At 44.6% G+C, this 20761-nt stretch overlaps 1 protein-coding gene across 3 annotated transcripts in view; it reads left to right on the forward strand.

Moving 5' to 3' along the window:
* LOC137431174 (protein kinase C-binding protein NELL2) overlaps nucleotides 1-11926 on the forward strand; it is a 47886-nt gene extending 35960 nt beyond the window's left edge. The window contains exons 6-9 of one of the 3 annotated variants that reach the window (XM_078781600.1): nucleotides 1103-1211; nucleotides 2583-2714; nucleotides 10083-10172; nucleotides 11506-11926. In XM_078781600.1, coding sequence (XP_078637726.1) covers nucleotides 1103-1211; nucleotides 2583-2714; nucleotides 10083-10150 — 309 coding nt within the window. In that variant the 3' untranslated portion in view covers nucleotides 10151-10172; nucleotides 11506-11926. Of the gene's footprint in view, nucleotides 1-1102; nucleotides 1212-2582; nucleotides 2715-6112; nucleotides 6548-10082; nucleotides 10173-11505 lie in introns of those variants that run through there. The other 2 variants (XM_078781602.1, XM_078781601.1) reach the window with 2 other exon arrangements.
* The last annotated feature ends 8835 nt before the right edge of the window (nucleotides 11927-20761 follow it).

A 20761-nucleotide genomic window follows, 5' to 3' on the forward strand; every position in this document is an offset into this window, starting at 1 on the left:
GCCAGTGAAGCTTATAAAGGACGGGGGTGATGTGGTCACGGGTCCGGGAATGGGTGAGTAGACGGGCAGCGGAGTTCTGAATGTATTGGAGTTTATTGATGATTATTGAGGGTGAACCATAGAGGAGGCTGTTGCAGTAGTCCAGATGGGAGGTGATGAAGGCGTGGATGAGGGTTTCTGCAGCCACGGAGGAGAGGGATGGAAGGAGACGGGCGATGTTTTTCAGGTGAAAGAAGGCTGTCTTTGTGATTTGTTTAGTGTATTTGTCGAAGGAGAGGGTTTGATAAAAGATGATGCCAAGATTCCGGATGTGAGGGGAGGTGGATACTGGGAAGCCGTCGATGTTGAGGGCAAAGTTATGGGTGGACTTGGTGAGCGTTTTTGGGCCAATGATGATTATTTCAGATTTATCATAGTTAAGTTTGAGGAAGTTGATTTGAAGCCAGGATTTTATTTCAGTGATGCAGTTTGTCAGGATAGAGTGGGTGGCAGTGGAGATGGACTTGGTGGAGATGAAAAGCTGGATGTCATCGGCGAAGCAGTGGAATTGGAGATCATGACGGCGGATTAAGTGACCAAGGGGGACAGGTACAGGATGAAGAAGAGGGGGCCGAGAACTGAACCTTGGGGGACACCTTGGGGGAGGGGAGCAGTGGTGGATTTGCAGTTATTGATGGAGATGAACTGGCGTCTGTCAGAGAGGTAAGATTTGATCCAAGAGAGGGCAGTGCCGGTAATGATAAAGGTGGTTTCAAGTCGGGTGAGGAGGATGGTGTGAATGATGGTGTCAAAGGCGGCGCTGAGGTCGAGGAGGATGAGAATGTTGAGGTTGCCGGCGTCAGAGGAGAGGAGAAGGTCGTTGGTGATTTTGCGGACTTAGTGCATGTACTTAGGGAGGTGTGGAGAAGTGGAGTTATAATGGAGAGAAGTTAGTTTTGGAGGAGATATGAGTAAAGGAAGGGAAGAGAAAGGGGGTATGAAGCATTTGGATGTGGAGGAGGGGTTGTGGGGGTTGGATGGAGGGTCAAATACTCCACATATTGTAGGTAATAAATAGATGGCCCAAATGGTAACCACAGCTTCTTTACTTCTGTTTTTCCAGCCACCGACAGGACAAATGGAGACCTTGCCCGCAGAACACTGCCCCCCAGTTGACTGTAAATCTAGTGAACAGTACACCCTCAGCAACAGTTGCTGCACCTTTTGTCCTGGTGAGGAAGAGTTCAAATGGTTTGTTTTGAATTTCAATTAAAAACAAAAGGTCTGGCCTTTGTTGTTATGCACTATGCATAGTATTTGGTTAATATTTTAAAAGGAGACCATAGTGCAGCTTAATTGGTTGATGTATATGCCATCAACCCTGGTTTAGATGTGCTGGTTTATGATTGAGTTAATAATGTATTGTTATGTTTGTGAGGGGAGAGGGGGTTAGAGATTACCTTAGACAAGATAGAATTGTATAGAGTAGTATGGTCCGTGTACGAGTAGTTAGCCAATCTTGATGTGATAAGCAAGGACACGTCAGCTTATCCTGATGTTAGTTAGCCAATCGGTGTGTTGTATTCAAATAGTTAGGGTTTAAAGTTGATCAAATGTGTGTAAAACCTCCTGTGACATGTCACTGGGTGGCACTGGGTGGCAATAGGACAGCTTTGTTGAGTTGGAAGAGTGAGGCAGATCATGCGGCTTCTGCCAGGCAAAGGAGAGAGGGGGTGGAGCTATGATCGTCTCACGAAGGGAGTGGAGCCCTACACTTCAAGTGGCGGAGCATTGCCTGGGGAGAAGAGGGAGGAGCTGATAAAAGGCAAAAAAGGCTTGTGATAGCTCTGAGGAGAAGGGGGAGGAGCCTGTGACGCGCACAGGGCAGGATCGCTCTAGTTGTAAAGAGAACTGAGAGGTCCGAGTAGAGTTGAGTGTGCCCTGGGTGAGCCTGAGGAGTCGTGGTTTTCTGGAGCGCACTCTGAGGATAGCTTTAAGGAGGTTGTCCTGCCTGCCTGCCTTCGCCCTGTGCCTGTTCTCATCTCCTCCCTTGCCTGGTCATCTTCCTGCTCGTCGTCTCATCACCTCATCACCAACCTCATCACCTGCTTCCTCATCTCCCTGCTCAGTGTCATCCTTCCTTCGAGATCCGCACCACCACCAGAGATAAGCCACCCGTTTTTTGTTCCCTTTCCTGTCTGTGATCGAGTCCAGAGTGAGGTGCCTTAGTTTTCCTTTAGATTTCCTTTACTTCATTGTAAATAGTTATTATTGATTGCTTGTTGCGTGTTACCCCAACTTTCCCTTCCCCCATCCCGCTGTCGAATTCCTTCGTCGAGTTAATGTTCTCTGATTTTTTTTTTTGTTGGGAATAACCCCATTTGGTTTTATAAAAGCTTTATTCCGTGCGAGCATGAGGCTGCCATAAATTGAACAGGGTCTGAGGGAAATAAAGCCAGTTTGGTCCATCTGTTCAGCGGCAGTGTTAATCGCCCTGAACACAACAGTATTTAACAATACAATTTTTTAAAAATATGATGATTATGGCCTATAACGACAATAATTATTAATTTATGAATACATACTGTATTTCTCCTCTGTAGGACATGACTTCTGTGCCAGCGAGTCATTTCTCTGCAAACAGAACTCTTTCTGCACAAACACCCATGATGGAGCTCGCTGCAAATGCCTCTCTGGCTACACTCCCCTCAGAGAAGATTCAGTTTTCTGCCAAGGTATCATCATCATCATCATTGTCATCATGATGATCATCATCATCATCATCAATATGGCCATCCACAAACCCAACTGTCTATCCTTTAGTTCCTGTCCACCATAATAACCTTCATACGATGTATGTATATTTACTGATCCAGAAAAGAGATTTTCCATCATGATGCTGGTCAACATCAGTGACAAAACAAATTCAACCATAATATGCAGTTTAAATATAAACGTTGCTCTTATGCAAAAGTTCTATGGGAAATTCCTACGGGAAACTAGCAAATGTTCTATAAATTCCTATGGGAAACTTTTCTTCCATGAATAAGAATGCATTGGGTGATGTGCTTCCCCATGGGAAATTCCAATGTTTCAATGAAATGCCCCATGGGGAGAATTTTACATTGTGCCAAAACCCACTAGAGTCCATAGGGAATTGGCATATTAATTCCAAACAAGATTTACGTAAGGGATTTACTTCCTCACATTGTCATGCTCGATTGATTTAAGTCGAGTGAAAAATCAAAATCCTCCGTCAACTGGGCATCCTCCGTCGTGCGAAGTCCTTCCTTGGCACCTCTGAGCTCCTCACCACATACAAAGCTTTCATCTGCAGCTTGATGGAGTACTGCTCTCCCCTCTGGCCTGGTGCTCCTGCCTCTCATCTAGCCCAGCTTCACGCTGTTGAAACCAAAGCTTTCAGAATCATTGGAATCTCCCGCAATGAAGCTAACTCCGAGGGCCTTTCACTCACTCACCGCAGGCAGGTTGGTGGTCTTTCTGTCTTCTACCGACTCCTCTCCGGCCTTGCCCCCCAGCTCTGTCAGTGCTCTGTCCCCCAAATGTTCCTTCAGGACGCACAATATTTTCCAGCAACCCTCTTTTGATGAAACTGCCAAAATCAAGACTCTCTGCTCACCTTCACTCTTCATTCCTATTTTCTCCAGCCTCTGGAACAAACTCCCACACTCTCTTCAATCCCTCTCATCCCTCCGGGTCTTTAAAACAGCTGTTCATCACCATCTGATATCTTCCCCCATCCAAAACCTTCATCTTTTCTACCCCCGTTAATATACCCCAAATCCACCTCTTTCAATCTCCGACTTCATTCCTGAAATTCCTAGTAGTGTTCATTTGCTTTATACCGTGTACCCCTCCCTCTTCCCCCAGCCCTCTCCCTTCCACAGACCTACCGACGTCCCTGTTCTCTACTGTTGTGCTTGTGTGCTTCCCTCTCTCTCCCCCTCTTATCTCCCGGTCCTTTTATTATATGTTTTACGTATGTTTTTTTTTTTTTTGTGTTTGATGTTGGCTCTTATACGAGCCTCAATCTTGTATACAAAAAAAAAAACATGATGAAGAAGATTTAAATTAACATATTTTTCAAATCAATAATTTTGATGGTCGAAAACTCAAAGGTAATTGTGGAAACTCCATGAGCAAAATGATTAATATAATTCGAGAAACTATACTATAATTGCTGATAAAGTAGACATATCATTAATATAATTGGAGATAATAAACTATATTACAATTAGGAAGGCATTTGTAAATTGCATTCACATTTGGGCTTCCAAATCCACTGCAAAAACAAAATTTAAAACGAAAGCATTTTTTTTTTTTGGGGATACAAAATCGAGGCTCGTGAAAGAGCGAACATTAATCACACAGAAAGACAAACCGACACATAAAACATATAACATGGGGAGCGGTCGACAAGATGGGGAGAGAGGGGGAAGGACACAAGCACAACATTTGAGAGCAGGGACATCCAGAGATCTGTGGGAGGAAGAGGGCTTTGGGGGGGGGGGCATGGGAAGGGGGGTGGGAGAGGTACAAAACATATGGACACTGCAAGGACTTCCGGGAAAGAAGTTGGAATTTCAAAAAAAGTGGATCTGGGGTGAATTAGCGGGGGTAGAAAAGATCAAGGTTATGGATGGGGGTTAAGATCAAGGTTTAACCCCATAAGATAAGAGATGGTGGTGAACAGCTGTTTTAAAGACCTGGAGGGAGGAGTGGGATTGAAGGGATTGTGGGAATTTGTTCCAGAGGCGGGAGAAAGGAGGAATGAAAGAGTGAAGGTGAGCAGAGAGCCGAGATTTCGGCAGTTTAACCATAAGAGGGTTGCTGGCAGATCTTGTGCGACCTGTAGGAATATTTGGGGGACAGAGCACAGATAGAGCTGGGGGAGCAAGGCTGGAGAGGAGTCGGTAGAAGACAGAAAGAACACCTACCTGCCTGCGGTGAGTGAGTGAAAGGCCCTCGGAGTTAGCGTCATCGCGGGAGATTCCAATGATTCTGAAAGCTTTGGTTTTAACAGCGTGAAGCCGAGCCAGGTGTGAGGCAGGAGCACCAGCCCATAGGGGAGAACAGTATTCCATTGAGCTGCGGATGAAAGCCTTGTATGTGGTGAGGAGCCCAGGTGTGCCAAGGAAGGACTTCGCACGACGGAGGATGCCCAGTCGGCGACTGGCTTTGGAGGCCAGATTTGAAATGTGGTTTTCCCAGGAAAGATCATGGCAGATAGTGAGACCCAAAAGCTTGAGCGACAGAACTTCTTGGAGAGGATTGTTGCGAAAGTAGATGGGAGGGTTGTCCAGTCGGTCTTTTCGGAGAGACATAGTAAGAGTGTGAGATTTGTCAGGATTGAAAGACATAAATCATAAATCATTTTGGAATAAGCAGGAGGTAAACAGACAAACAGACAAGGGGAGGGGATTTGAAGGCTTGAAGTGGGGAGAAGATTGATGCCCTTCGGTTGAGAAGGAGTAGGTGAGAACTTGGTTTTCGGAGGTGGAGGTTGAGGACTTGGGGTTTGTGAGAGGGATGCGGGGGAGTTGAGGGCTTGAAGTCATATTTTGCATTCCATGGAATTTCCACGGGTCCCTACTAGTAATTTAAGAATGTTATTTAACTGAGTTTAGAGATCAGTTCTGAAGTGGACATTGTGGTTCATTTTCAGATAATAATTCAAAAATCATAGAGTGGGTGAATGTGGGGAACAAACAAACAGACCAGTGACCACAACATTGTTAAAATTATTACTTACCTTCCGATGACAGATTTGTGGATTTATTTTAAAAAAGGAAAAAGACTGCTGCACAAAAGTCACACTATCACTGCAAACAGCAGGTCGTATAAAGCAGGAGAGAGAGAGATGATGTGGTGATCATGCCTGAAACAGCACTAGGTATGAAAAAGCGTTCATGCTCAAAATGTCGCATTGCGGTTAACATATTGCGGTTAACATATCTCTCTCAGCATCCCATTAGACTATTGAGAATTGTGCAGTCTGTGTGATAAAAATGCTTCAACATGTATGATTGAATTAACGTTTATTCAAAGGTGGGAAAAGCACTCATTCATCTTTTATTCCAACTTCCTTCTTATGTTTCATCTCATTCCTTAGATTTCACATTGAAGACTCAAGATTGAAGTTTATTTATTTATCGTCATCTAAGATATGCTATTTTAACCCAGTTGGAAATGATAAATATGCCAACCCAAACCAAATAGCCTGACTCAGGGAGCTTACATTTAATTAACCCATCTATCATGTTCTGATATTAAAAGCAGCGAAGCAAAAATATCCACAATTGCAGAGTCAATAAAAATTCTTGTAAACATCCTACTGTAGCTCAGAGTAGTATGCGATAGTAAAAATGGGCTTTTGTAAGGAGCAGGAGCACCTGGTGATGTTATAATCCTGTTGGCATTTTGAAGAAATCAATTTGTTGTTTTTTTTCTATTTATTTGTGGGTGCCTAAAACACTTTCCGACACCCAGTAAGGAAAATTTATATTTAATATCACACATTACACACACACACACACACGCACGCACGCACACACACGCACACACACACACACTAACGGCGATAACTTAATACTACCTCCACGTAGTTATGAAGGCTCAAGCTCTATAAAGCGATTTTTAAAAAAAAATTCCCCCCAAAAACTTTTTTTTTCAAATTGTAAAACATTTTTTTCCCCAAACACTCCCTGGCACTCACGGATGAACCTCTGAAAGTCTGACGAAGTTCTGTTCATCCATCTGAGAAAAATAGCGGCTCACAGACAGACAGACAAGCGGCTCTCTTCTCGTATAGATTTGTTATTACCTCTGCCACCAAAGGTGGGCGGGTGTTACGTTTTCACCCCATCTGTTTTTTTTCTCTTTGTTACTTGCGAAAGTCGAAGATTTTTCCAAGTATATTGGTTAGTCGTTAGTCTCGTGTGTTAATCTGTCTTTGTTTGCCTGTCTGTCTGTTCGTCAATCGCCTGCAGGTCACAATTTCAAACAGATCTTCACAAAACTTCACCAAATGGTGGGGATGGTCATAAAGAAGAAGCATATTGCTTTTGAGGTCAAAAGGTCAACAGAGGCCAAAGGTCAACAAATATGTCAAATTTCTAAAATCCTCAATTTCATCTGATTGACTTGCCATTTGAAGACGATTTGCATTTCAGGTCACTGATTTCAACCAACCATTATTTTTGAGGTCAACTTTGGCCAACAGGTCAACATAAGCCAAATTCCTAAAATTGTCAATTTTTATCCGATTGACTTGAAATTTGAAGAGGATTTGCATATTTAGTCATTGAATTCAACTAACAATTATTTTGAGGTCAACATAGGCCAAAAGTTCAACAACTTAGGTGGAATTTGTAAAATCTTCAATTTTCATCCGAGTGACTTGAAATTTGAAGAGGATTTGCATATCAGGTCACTGAATTGAACCACCAATTATTTTTGAGGTCTAAAGGTCAAAAGGACAACATAGGCCAGATTTCTATAATTGTCAATTTTCATCCGATTGACTTGAAATTTCAAGAGGATTTGCATATTTAGTCATTGGATTCAACTAACAATTATTTTGAGGTCAACATAGGCCAAAAGTTCAACAACTTAGGTGGAATTTGTAAAATCTTCAATTTTCATCCGAGTGACTTGAAATTTGAAGAGGATTTGCATATCAGGTCACTGAATTGAACCACCAATTATTTTTGAGGTCTAAAGGTCAAAAGGACAACATAGGCCAGATTTCTAATAATTGTCAATTTTCATCCGATTGACTTGAAATTTCAAGAGGATTTGCATATTTAGTCATTGGATTCAACTAACAATTATTTTCGAGGTCAACATAGGCCAAAACGACAACATTGTCCAAAGGTCAACAACATGGGTGGAAATTCTAAAATACCCAATTTTCATCCGATTGGCTTGAAATTTAAACAGGATTTCCATATCGGGTAACTGAATTGAACCACCAATTATTTTTGAAGTTTAAAGGTCAAAAGGTCAATATATGCCAGTTTTCTAAAATCCTCAATTTTCATCCGATTGACCTGAAATTTGATGAGGATTTGCATATTTTGTCTTTCAATTCAATAACCAATTATTATTAAGGTCAAATTTGTTTTAGGGATATCGCAAGTATTGTGCCCTGCACAATGTCTCTCTTGTTTGTTTATCTGTCAGATAATAGGATATCTCAAAATGTTGTGGACGGATATTGGTGGAGAGGTTGGGTGTGACAGGGACGACAACATTATTAAATTTTGGTGAAGATCCGAATCGGGATCCGGCTACTAGAATGTTTTACGTGATTCGTCGCCATTGAGAGATAGGACCAAAAATGATACATATAATTATATCTCAAAAATTTGTGGTTGGATTCGGTCGAAACTCGGCAGACAGATTGGGTGTGTGACAAGGAAGAATTGTTTCGATTTTAAAGATGCAGATCCGGATCCGAGAATTTTTTTTCATTTCATAATAATTCTTCACCATTGAGAGATGTGGCCAAAAAAAACCATATACTGTATAGTGTATAGCACGATATTTGAAAAAGTTGTGGATGGATTTCGACTAAACAAGGTGGGTGGGTTGGCTAGGTGACAAGACCAAGGCAATTTTTAATTTTGGTTCAGGTCCAGATCCAGATCCAGACGATCATCGGGATACAAAACGTAAACTGTTCAGCCTGGCGGAGATACGTGCTCTACCGAGTGTCGTTCTGGTTGTTCATATGTGGTCATTGTGGGAGGATTTGAAACTGGCAATATACAATGGAGCAGCAATATAAAAGGAGGGGCAGTGAGCAGGGAGGGGAGGAGGAGGAGGAGGAGGAGGAGATGGGACATATAAATGCATGGCATGTGGTCACCAACTCCGCGTAAGAAATCTTTAATATGCTGTACCCTCTGGCTAATGGTCCGAGCCATCCATACCGCAGTTTGTGTGTAAAAATCGTGTAAATCGTGTGATGTTGTAGAGCAGTGTGAATAGCATATGCCCTTTACTTTCTTAACTGGAAACCTGAGGTCTCCACATGTTGTGATTCAAGCAGGGCGATATTTAACGCGTCGCCGTGGGCACGTCATGCTGTCTGTAATGTTCTATTGATTCCAGTGAAGGCCTCCTGGATGAGAGAAGGAGGCACTTTGTCTGCACTGCTCAAGCCTTACATTACCTTTTCTCCCCCCTCTTGCTGTCTCATTCATCTTCTCACTCTTCCTATCTGCACTACGCATTGCACAGGCTGATAGAGTGAGGTTGAGCCAAGGTGAGCTTTTATTTCCAAATAGAACCTGCCAAGCAAAACCCTGGTGCCGCAAAACAGTTTCGTGGAGTGCCAGGGACCCCTGGCAAGTAAAACACCTAACAAAGAATGAATGATGAATGAAGTGCGCTTATGGCTGATTGAAATGGAGAATGAATTCCACAATTAACATGGAAAGTCGCTTGCAAGGGCATGCTGCAATGCGGCACAGCAGTCGTCGCATGACTGCTGATGTAAGCAGATTCTGCTTCCATGACCTCTACTAACACTGTGTGCTCGCATTCTGGCTTTTTCATGTTAATCTTTCAAACATGCACTTGCTTCTTTGTAATAATGTTTATGTTGAATTGCATTTTTCCATCACACTTTAAAATGGGACACCATTGGGTCGAGGGTTGTACTGTGTGTGCTGCCACCAGATCATGAAAGTTTTGGGAAAAGGTCACCTGGTGTTGTGTAAAACGAAACATTTCAGCAGCATTGCGGCAGCATTATTTGTGACGAGCAGAACTGCTGGCTCAAAAAACAAGTGTTCAGTACAATATTTGATATTATGGTACAAAAGAGTATCTCTTCTTCTTAAATTATTTTGCAAGAATTCACACCTAAAATTTTCTCCATCCACGAACTGATACTGGCAGATGCGAGGCCCAGTTTAACGTCCATCGACACAATCCTGTCCCTGAGCTCTGCAGGCAGTTCCTGCGACCTCATGGCTTGGTTTTTGCTCTGATATGCATCGTCTGCTGTGAGACCTTATATAGACAGGTGTGTGCCTTTCCAAATCATGTCCAATCAATTGAATTTACCACAGGTGGACTCCAATCAAGGTGTAGAAACATCTCAGAGATGATCAAGAGAAATGGGACGCACCTGAGCTAGATTTCAAGTGTCATGGCAAAGGGTCTGAATACTTATGTAAATGTGATATTTCAGATTTTTCTTTTAAATAAATTTGCAAAATTTTCTAAAATCCTGTTTTCTCTTTGTCATTATTGGGTATTGAGTGTAGATTGATGAGGGAAACAATGAATTTAAACGATTTCAGCATAAGGCTGCAGCATAACAAAATGTGAAAAAAGTGAAGGGGTCTGAATACTTTCTGAATGCACTGTATGTATATGTCAACAAGAGGCACCTGAGACACCTCAACAGTCCTGAGAAGAAATAGCAAAAAAACAGGCAGGTGAAAATGGAGATTTGCTTTCAAACTCAGATCCAGAATGAACAATGAATATCATTTGACAAGGCAAAAAAAAAAAAAGACAACGCCGAACAATAACTGCCTATGGTAATCCAAGTGTCTATTGTGGTCGTTGTTTTATGTGAATACAGATGACCTAGAGACCCAAATACTTGGAAAGGGGGCAGTATGGGGGGGGGGGGGGAGAGGATGTAGGGAGGAGACAAACACACACGCACAAGCACACCCGCACACACACACATACATGCACACACACACACACACACACACACACAAACACACACATGCACAAGCACACCTGCACACACACACACGCGAAAGCACACACACACACACACACACACACACACACACACACACACACATATGCACACCTGCACACACACACACACAAGCACACACACACGCACACACACACACACACACGCACGCACAAGCACACACACACACACACAAACACGACATATTGCAAGACATTGCTTTATAAAACAACAAGAAAAAGACATAAAATGTGATATCCCCCGCCGTGGTTTTAGTACTTTTGCTGTGCAGAGTTAAAGACCGTCAGTCGGCCATCTTTGATCTGATCTCGAAACAAAATGACGTGCTTGTGTAAGCCATCATTCATTACCTGTGTGCCAAATTTGAACAAGATCGGTAAATGCATTTCTGAGAAATGGTTGAGGACGTGTTCAACATCGGGTTTTTCTTTTACAACTAAAATGGCCGCCAGTCGGCCATCTTTGATCGCATCGCGAAACAAAATGATGTGCATATGTTTACCGTCACGTATTGTCTTTTGCCAAGTATGAACAAAATCGGTCCATACATCCCGCGTCGACATGAAACTCCAAGCCTAGATAGCTCAAAGGCGAGCGTGCACGTCTTTATACTTGATTTACAAACGACCTCGCAGTTCTTTCACAAACTTTGTTCAACAATTTTCATTTGGTGGCTGAGATTAACGACAAAGGAGGTCATGTGATGTTTTCCAGATATTCATGAATGCGTTTTTTTTCTTTTCTTTTTGCAGATATCCACTAGTTTTTTGCCTTATGTGTTCCCTTGTGTACATGGATCTTCATGTAAAAAATATCCCTGGAAGCTACACATGCGTCTGGGTGGAAGGAAACCTTTACTTTCAACAGGTAAATGCTGCTGGGTGGACTGATAGTGATAGCAGATCTTTAATTTGGATTTATACTTTTTGAATATACTCTCAATTAGTCTTGTTGGACAGCTTTGATAAGAAAGCAGAAAATGCAACCTGGGAATGATTTTATCTCACTGTCGTATTACCTTGGATGCAAAATCTGACATTGATCAAAAGAATACCTGCACACATCACGTTGGTACAGAAGATAACTTTCCTGTTGTCATGTGCAATAATTATTGCAAGAGGATCCCAATAACAAAGAAGTTATGAATGATATTTTATTTCAAGGCAAAAACATTTTTAAAAAAAGGAAAAAAAAGGATAAATCAAGTGCAGAAAAGGAGAACACAATGGGGGAAAAAATTGAAAAGGAGAAAACTTTTTCTTTCATGGCCACAATTATTCCCACACGTGGCCTTGGCCAGGAGAACCGTTCCCAAGCCTTTCACGAATCGGCTGGCTAGGCCTGACGTTCGACTAAGTAGTTATGGCAGGAATTTGTAATTTGTTCACAGTGCCGGCGATAGCTCGCCCACTCTTCGCGAAGGACACGGTCGGTGGGATCTTTAATGCCGACTGATAGATGCCGGCAGACGGAACTCCTGTGTGACGTCCATCCGAGGGATGGCACACACTGATGAATCACCCTGAATGTGAAACACCAGGATGACAGTTTATGGCTGGGTCAGGATTTGAACCTCGGTTGGACAGCTTAAAGGCGAGTGTGCGTACCTCTTGGGCCTAGTCGTGTGGCAACTTAGCATAACAATTGTGCATTTTGTGAGGAAAGCACCAAATTTGGCACACTAGTAGACTATTGAAGGAGTCCGGACTCCAGCAGAATACGGATAAAAGGATGGCAAGGCACAAACTCGTCCGAGAAGATGTTTATTCGTAAAACCAACTCGGGAACACTGTAACACTGAAAAGCCCGTTTATCGGGCTGCCTTATAAAGCAAAAACCGAAACCGAAACCGAAAGCCACGCCTCTCAAGCGAGGCGTGCTTCGGTGGTCACGTGATCCACAGGTGTAGCTCATTATACCCGCACGCGCGGCACGCTTTGGCGGTCACGTGACCAGCCACTCTGGCGCCGGGGATCCCCGCCGGTGACGTCACCGGCTGGAGCAAGGAGATTCTGATGCCGGTATTGCTTGGGGGACCCATGGGTCGCTACACACGCCCCCCCAGAATGGACTTGGTCCAGGGAGGTCAACCTGAGGGTGGTCCGGATGACCCGACCGAAACGACCCCTGGCTAGTCGCGGGGGGGGGGGGGGGGGTCCGGTGTGGTGGTGGGTGGTCAGATGGGGGGGTGCAGGCAGGGGGGGTCCAGTGTGGTGGCGGGTGGTCGGACGGGGGGTGCAGGAGGGGGGGCGGCCGAGGGGCCGGGCGTGTCCTCGGGGGAAGCTGCCGAGGTTCCTCGCGGGCCTCCCGAGGTTGCAGTTCACGGGTGCAGTGCCAAGAAGGCTCGAGCGGTGCACTCGAAAAGCGGGTGAGCCAACCGAGGGGTTGGTCAAGGCCTCGGGGGAGGCTGCCGAGGTCCCTCGCGGGCCTCCCGAGGATGCGGGGCTGGTCAAGGCCTCGGGGGATGCAGTGGACGGGGGGCGGCCGAGGGCCGGGCAAGTCCTCGGGGGAGGCTGCCGAGGTTCCTCGCGGGCCTCCCGAGGTTGCAGTTCGCGGGTGCAGTGCCGAGAAGGCTCGAGCGGTGCACGCGAAAAGTGGGCGAGCCAACCGAGGGGCTGGTCAAGGCCTCGGGGGAGGCTGCCGAGGTTCCTCGCGGGCCTCCCGAGGATGCAGGGTCGGAGAAGTAGTTGCGGTTGTAGTTGTAGTAGTAGTTGCGCGAGGGTGACGAAGCGGCCGTGCCTTCGGAGGGTCTTGGAGTAGGCTCGCCCCTCTGGTCGTAGAGGAGGAGCCGAGTGCGGTGCGCGAACCTCATAGTCATGGCCGTCGTCGTTTCCGAAACTCCGGCATTTCGAAACCGCGTTCGAAACTGCCCCCGAAGCCGTGCGGGAGAAGCCGGCGTCACCAGCTTAGGTGGCTTCCCTGGCTAGGGCGCGCTTGCCGTGTCCGTTCGCAGCCTCCGCAGCCGTGCGGGGGGCAGTCGGGGTTGCGTATTCAAATTCGGGGTCACCAGTGAAGGAGTCTGGACTCCAGCAGAATACGGATAAAAGGATGGCAAGGCACAAACTCGTCCGAGAAGATGTTTATTCGTAAAACCAACTCGGGAACACTGTAACACTGAAAAGCCCGTTTATCGGGCTGCCTTATAAAGCAAAAACCGAGCCCGAAACCGAAAGCCACACCTCTCAAGCGAGGCGTGCTTCGGTGGTCACGTGATCCACAGGTGTAGCTCATTATACCCGCACGCGCGGCACGCTTTGGCGGTCACGTGACCAGCCACTCTGGCGCCGGGGATCCCCGCCGGTGACGTCACCGGCTGGAGCAAGGAGATTCTGATGCCGGTCTTGCTTGGGGGACCCATGGGTCGCTACACTATCATATTATGAAAAGATCTGGATATTGGGCCATCTCAGATTCAGAGATTTGATTTTTGCAAGATTTCGATTCGATTGCGATCGAAGAGAACACCTTCTTCGTCTTCTGTACAGTGAAGTTGCCAGCCCTGAATTCTCTGGCTACATCTGGGTGCTTCATTGGGAGTGCAACCATGTCCCTCAGGTAAACAGGGATCCACCTGGCATAGTGTGTGTGGTCTAAGGCATGGAACCATGGGACCAGTTCCGTCAGGGCATCAAGGTACATCGTGAATGAAGCCTGCCGCAGAGAACGCACGTAGACCAGTACCAACATCTCTAGTTCCAGCACAGTTGCCCAGTACTGAAAGTTGGGAATGTCTTCTCCTCTCTGGTGACACCATTCTTCGAACTCAGGCAGGTCTTCTGCATCATCAGCATATGTCGTACAGTGGCGTTCATACGCACGGTGTTGCAGGATGTGCAGTGCCGCTGCAGTGATTTGATGATCTCTTCTTGTGCGGGTGACGTGGGCAGCTCGCAGGAAGGAGTCGGCCGTCCCCGGCGTTGCAATTAGTCTAGTAGGAAGACTAGGTCCCCCTGCACCCCCCGGAGATATACTTCTAATCAGTGTTTCTAGATTGGAAAAAATGTGTAGAAAATGACTAGCTATGGCCCCAAGCTGAAAAAATGTCCCACATACCATTTTTATGCAAATTACTGCTGCCATTATCAAAAAAACGATTTTTGACATATCTCAGCCAATATTGCAGATAATTGAAAAATGAAGGTGTCTAGACCCATGTTTTGAAGGGCATAGATCATGATAGAACTATTCATAACATGATTACATGTGTCTATGGTATACTAGTATGCTAATTAGTGCTTTATTTACAAAATAATCACAGTTTTACGAAATAATAGACTCATATTAAGGTCCGTCTACACAGACGTTAACACAAAGTTTTATTTTTCTAAATATTACAACTGTCAAAATAGTCCTAGCACTCAATGTGACCACTCTTCTCTTGCTTGTTTTAGATAAACATCATTAGCATTAGTGATTCTACACTGAGTCAGTCATCATCATTTTCATCGAAATCGTCAGTTCACGATGTCTCCCTGCTCTTGGGCAGTCTGGGTCATCGATGAGATCCACCATCTCAAGGGTCTTTTCATAGAACTGTGCCCGTGCTGTGGTTGTTCGGCACCATCTCTGGTATGCCCCAAACTGACTGTACAGGCCAGCAAAGCCACGTGAAAAGTGAACATATTTTAATTGCATAACCCAATCATTAAAAGGGAAATGTTTTGTAAGAGCAGTTTACATCATATAAAGCTGGTTTCTACAGTTTCAAATGTATAATGTACTGAAAGAAAATGATGTACCTGATGATTTAGCAAAGCGCATGAACGTTTCTTCCATTGTCTTGTCGACAGCACTGAGTGCCCCTGGTATCATCGAGCGAGCCACTGCGATTGCACCCATAGTAAGCAGGTCCTTGGCCCCTGGGTGCGTGCTTTCCAGATTTGTCAGGTGGACTTCCAGCCAAGTCAGATATCTGTAAAGTACAGAGAGGGAAATACTGTAGACATTTATTGGAATAGCTCCTCTCATAATACATGAACCCAAGTATCAATTAAAATCTACTCAGTGATGGTTATACATTTTACCATGTATGCTACACAAACCTGGAGTAGTTGTGTCCGTCAAAGGCGAAGAAGATATCTGCCATCTCTCCGTTACACTTGTGAAACAGCTGGAGGTTGTTGGTCTTCACAGAGTGGAGGAGCATGAAGACAAGATGGCAGTGGGTAATGAACGACATCCAGAAGGCAGCTGTCTTCCCCAGGTGGCCCTTGCGCACCTTTTCCTCAAAGGCATGGTACTTTTTGATGAGGAGTAGAGTTGAGGGGTCTTTGAGGGCTTCATCGAGGTGCTCTCGGTTGCAAGACTGGGTCATTCTGAGAAGCACAGCAGGGTCAGAGATCATGATGTTCTCCTCCTCAGTGAATCTCTCCATCAACAGCCTCTCCATTGCCTCACACACTGTTTTGAGGCAAAAGAGGGACTTTGCGTAGGCCTTTCCACTGAGAACACCTTTGAGAGATCCACTTGTTACTAGTTGTGCCTCAAAGAGAATCTCTGCATATCCAGAACCACGCATCTTGTGTCCAGTGAGCATCCCGATGTAGTTCATGGATGTGTGGAAGGGTCCAATCGTTACTACATGACTAGCAAATTCATTTGGCCAGCGCCAGATGATGGGAAGGGCTTTCATGCAGACACCCAGATCAAATGTATTCAGGACCCATCTCTGACCCACCTCAGCAGTTGCTGCCTCGGAACGCTTCAGTAGCTCACGAACAACTGCGTTGTCTGTGATCGGTTGGTGGATAGGCGTGCAGTAGTCGACTGTTGATTTGCTGGGTGGGGGAGAACCAGTTGCAGAGGTGAAACCCCCTAGCCCAGGCACAGGCTGCAGGCCACAGCTTCCGATGTATCTGATGAAGAGCCAGATGTAGTACTCTTGCATCGTAGTGGCATAGACTGTGTCATTCTCTGCTGGCGGTGTGAATGATGAGCCTTCAGGGAACTTCGGGCCAACGCGAGTAAAGTGCAAGGGTGGGAGAGTTTTTGGTGTGTCGACCTTCAGGCTACGCTGTTGTGACCTATTGATGGTAGGTAGCATTCGGTCCTTGCTGCTCTCGAACCCGGGCTTGACCTCCTGCACCATGATTCCTCCAGCACTGTTTACAATGTTGCTGCCGTGCACACTGGTAGTGGTTTTATTCAAGTTGTCCCACTCACAGTGGAATACAAGGTTGCCCTCTCCTGTCACAATTTGTGGTGTACGATAAGTTGAGACTTCATCCAGGACCTTGGCGAGAGCAGTTTCCAACTCCAAGGCGAAATCGTAGCTCTCAGAGTGTCCAAGCCTGTGTAGTATTGTGGTGAGCTGTTTGCTTCGGAACAGGTGCCTTACAGTCACACAGAGGAGAATGTGCTTTGGTAACTTCCATTTTCCATCTGACACTGCACGGCACAGATCTTGTCCAATGGAGAAGACCAGACGCTTCACCTTTTCTGTCTCGATGCCCTCCTTGCCAGTCATTAGCACGCTGAGAAAGCGGACAAGGTCTGGAGGTAGGATGTCTTCAGGATTGAGCTCCATGTCTTCAGCTGTTGGTGGCCATGGTTGGTCTTTACACTCTCTGAAAGCCTGTAGAATACCCTGGCGAAGTTGGAGGGCAACATTTTGGTTCTTGTTTGTGCTTCCGAGTGTGAATGCTCGTGCGAGAGCATTGGAAACTGTTATGTTTGAGCTGTGCACAAGCCAGAAAGAAATGACATCACATTTGTCATGATCAACCTTCGTGAAGTGGATATGCTCCTTGATTGGGTCATTCTGTAGGCGTTTCAGTAGTTTCTCTGACCGATAATTTGAGTTCTCATATCCATTCAGTTTCAGTTCCTCGACATAGAGCAAGCGCAAGGAAGAAAGCTGTAGAACTTTATTCTGCTGGATGACCTGGGTTTGAATGTGTTCCAGTACTGAGTTGAATGCCTTTTCATGGGCGGCTGACATGCAAGCCTGCTCCTTTGGTGCTTCGGCTCTGTGAATCGCACGCTCATAGTTGTAGAATGCTGTGCGGAAAGCTTTAAAACATGACGGATGGTGTTTGGCCTCACATGCAAAGAGGTCTTTGTTTTTCACCTTTCGATGGAGTCGATAGAGACCCATTTTCTCAGCCCGTGTTTCGATTTGCTCCCATGCATTTTCTTTGTTTTTAAAGGATGGGAAGGTTGTAGGCCTCTCAGTATTGCGATGAGCATCTTTGGTCTCAACTTTCTCACAAAATATACACTCTGGCGGGAAGATGGGTTCAGCAGAACCTCCTGGTTTACGAGGAGAGTGATGCCATGATGAGGTTGATGGCCCTGGTTCTGTATCATCTCCCAGACGATGAAAGTGGCGGACAAAGTGCTTATAACACTTGCTGTGATATCCTACTCTTTCTAGGTCATCAGGAAGAGTTGCCGGGATCTGATCACATACTGATTGCATACGACATGGGGAGTCATGCGGTTGGTTGAGACGTCTATCCCGGATCTTTTGAAGCAGTTGCAGTTTTTCTGAAGCAGATCCTTTAATTTTACGGAGGGGCGTGAAATCCCCATGATCAGACATGGATGGTACATGAAGGATGCATGTAGGAGGAGAGCTTTGGGCTGCAGGTTCTACACTCCGTTTTCTTTTGGGCATGCTTGCTGTCGATGTCTACCATCACTGTTAAATGACAAATAAGAAATCACGAATGATGTTAAAAGTGCCTGTGAAAGGAGGCTCTGAGTTTTCAGTGAGGTAACAGAGGTTCTGAGTCATGTTCTACACTAGGGTACTTTTTAGCTGACTAAACCATGTTTAGTGGCATCAAAAGTGCTAATAGCTAAAACATCTAAATTCTTCCACACTAACGTTAGCTATCTAGGCCAATGAAACATTGTGCTAAGTTACTGTAGCTAGCTCAGCTGTCGTGCCTCTTTCTGGTTCAATTCATATACAGAAGTCAACAGATATGTCTCATGTTTGGCATTAACAAAAGTTTAAGTTACACCGACATTAGGAACATACTGTACATAGATGAGGCTAGCTTTAACGTTAGCTAACATGGTGCTAGCTGGCTCAGCTGTTATTCTGCCTGTTTATGATTTCATGCAGAAACTGAAGTCAAGAGTGTGAGTAACATTATAGTTAGCATCTTACCTGGCTAGATTGGAGGATGAATACCAAGAACAACACACAGATGGAATGGAAGACTGAACTTTCAACTGAGGTATTCAATAACATCAACGTTACCAATTGATACGAGCGCGCGACATTACCAATTGATACGAGCGCGCGAGCGCGCATGTTACATGGATGGAAATGTAAAATGGCAGCTATAGCAGCACTAATTTGGATCTCTAGTCTGTCATTTCTGCACTGTGATTGGATAACATAAAAAAATATGTTTGGGAGTTAACAGCAGGAGTTGGTAGATTTTACGTGGGCTGGGTGAGAAACCTTTAAATAAGCAAGTGAAAATCTCTCGCAATACAAAGTCAATGGTGGGAAGAAAAGTTGAGTGGTACCAATGTTACTGCCAATGTCCCGCCCCTATGCAAGACTCAGGAGCATCTTGTTGACATTTAACCTTGAAAATACCTGGGTTTAGACCCCTTATGTACCATGTTAAGTTATCTGCAGTATTAACGTATCCTTATCATTTGTAAAACTGATTATTTTGTAATTACAGCATTAATATGCATACTAGTATACCATAGACACATGTAATCATGTTATGAATAGTTCTATCATGATCTATGCCCTTCAAAACATGGGTCTAGACACCTTCATTTTTCAATTATCTGCAATATTGGCTGAGATATGTCAAAAATCGTTTTTTTGATAATGGCAGCAGTAATTTGCATACAAATGGTATGTGGGACATTTTGTCAGCTTGGGGCCATAGCTAGTCATTTTCTACACATTTTTTCCAATCTAGAAACACTGATTAGAAGTATATCTCCGGGGGGTGCAGGGGGACCTAGTCTTCCTACTAGACTAAATCTCAGCTTGCAAATCTGCAAAATCTGCAAATCTTGCAAAAATCAAATCTCTGAATCTGAGATGGCCCAATATCCAGATCTTTTCATAATATGATAGTCTACTAGTGTGCCAAATTTGGTGCTTTCCTCACAAAATGCACAATTGTTATGCTATATTTAGCTTAGCTGCCGGACTATAGGCAATCCTGCCAGCCCTCAAAAAAAGGAATAAATGCATTTAAAAAAGTGTCCTATATATTTCTCATGGGATTTTATTAGATTCCCAACAAATAATCCTCAAATTGCACAACATATCATGAGGAATGTGTAGATTTCTGAAGGAATGGTTAGGGAATTAAAGTTTGTTTGGTGAATTATGGAAAAGACATTTGTTTCTTTTTTTTTCTGATGCTGATACTACGACTACTACTACTACTACTACTACTACTACTACTACTACAACAACAAACAATACTACGCCTACCACTACTACTATTTATTATTACTACTACTACTACTCCTACTATTAGTTCTGTAACAATCTCAGTTATTGCGATCTTCTTATGGGTACACTTTCATGAACTGGCTGGTGAAGCCTGATGACTTTAGCCCAAATCTTTCCCAAATTGCCAGCCAGGCACAAAGTGTGATTGAAGGTGTACTCATTTGTCATTGTTCGGGGTGCCGACGAGAACTCGCCTCATATTTGCGAAAGGCACCATGGGGTCTTTATTGTCCACAAACAGCCAGTGCTATCAGATGCATCCTGCAGCCTAGCGTCCTTCCAATGGACGGAGCACACATTGGTGCCTCATCCTGCATGTGAAACCGCAGGTTGTACTGGATCAGGGGTTTCAAACCCAGGTTGAACATCTCAAAGGCGAGTGTGCATAGCCCGAAGGCCTAAGCTATCCTGTCAGCCCAATAGTTTTTTCCCTTATGTGTTCCTATAATGGTAAATTGATTTTCTTTTTCTTTAACCTGATAAACTCCGAGAATATTTATCGCTTTTTCGTTGAACAAATGGATATGATCCTTAGCTTAAATGGCGATATAATTTTGCAA

Source organism: Myxine glutinosa, chromosome 7, assembly GCF_964187855.1.
Source record: "Myxine glutinosa chromosome 7, kmMyxGlut1.1, whole genome shotgun sequence".
Classification (NCBI taxonomy): Eukaryota; Metazoa; Chordata; class Myxini; order Myxiniformes; family Myxinidae; genus Myxine; species Myxine glutinosa.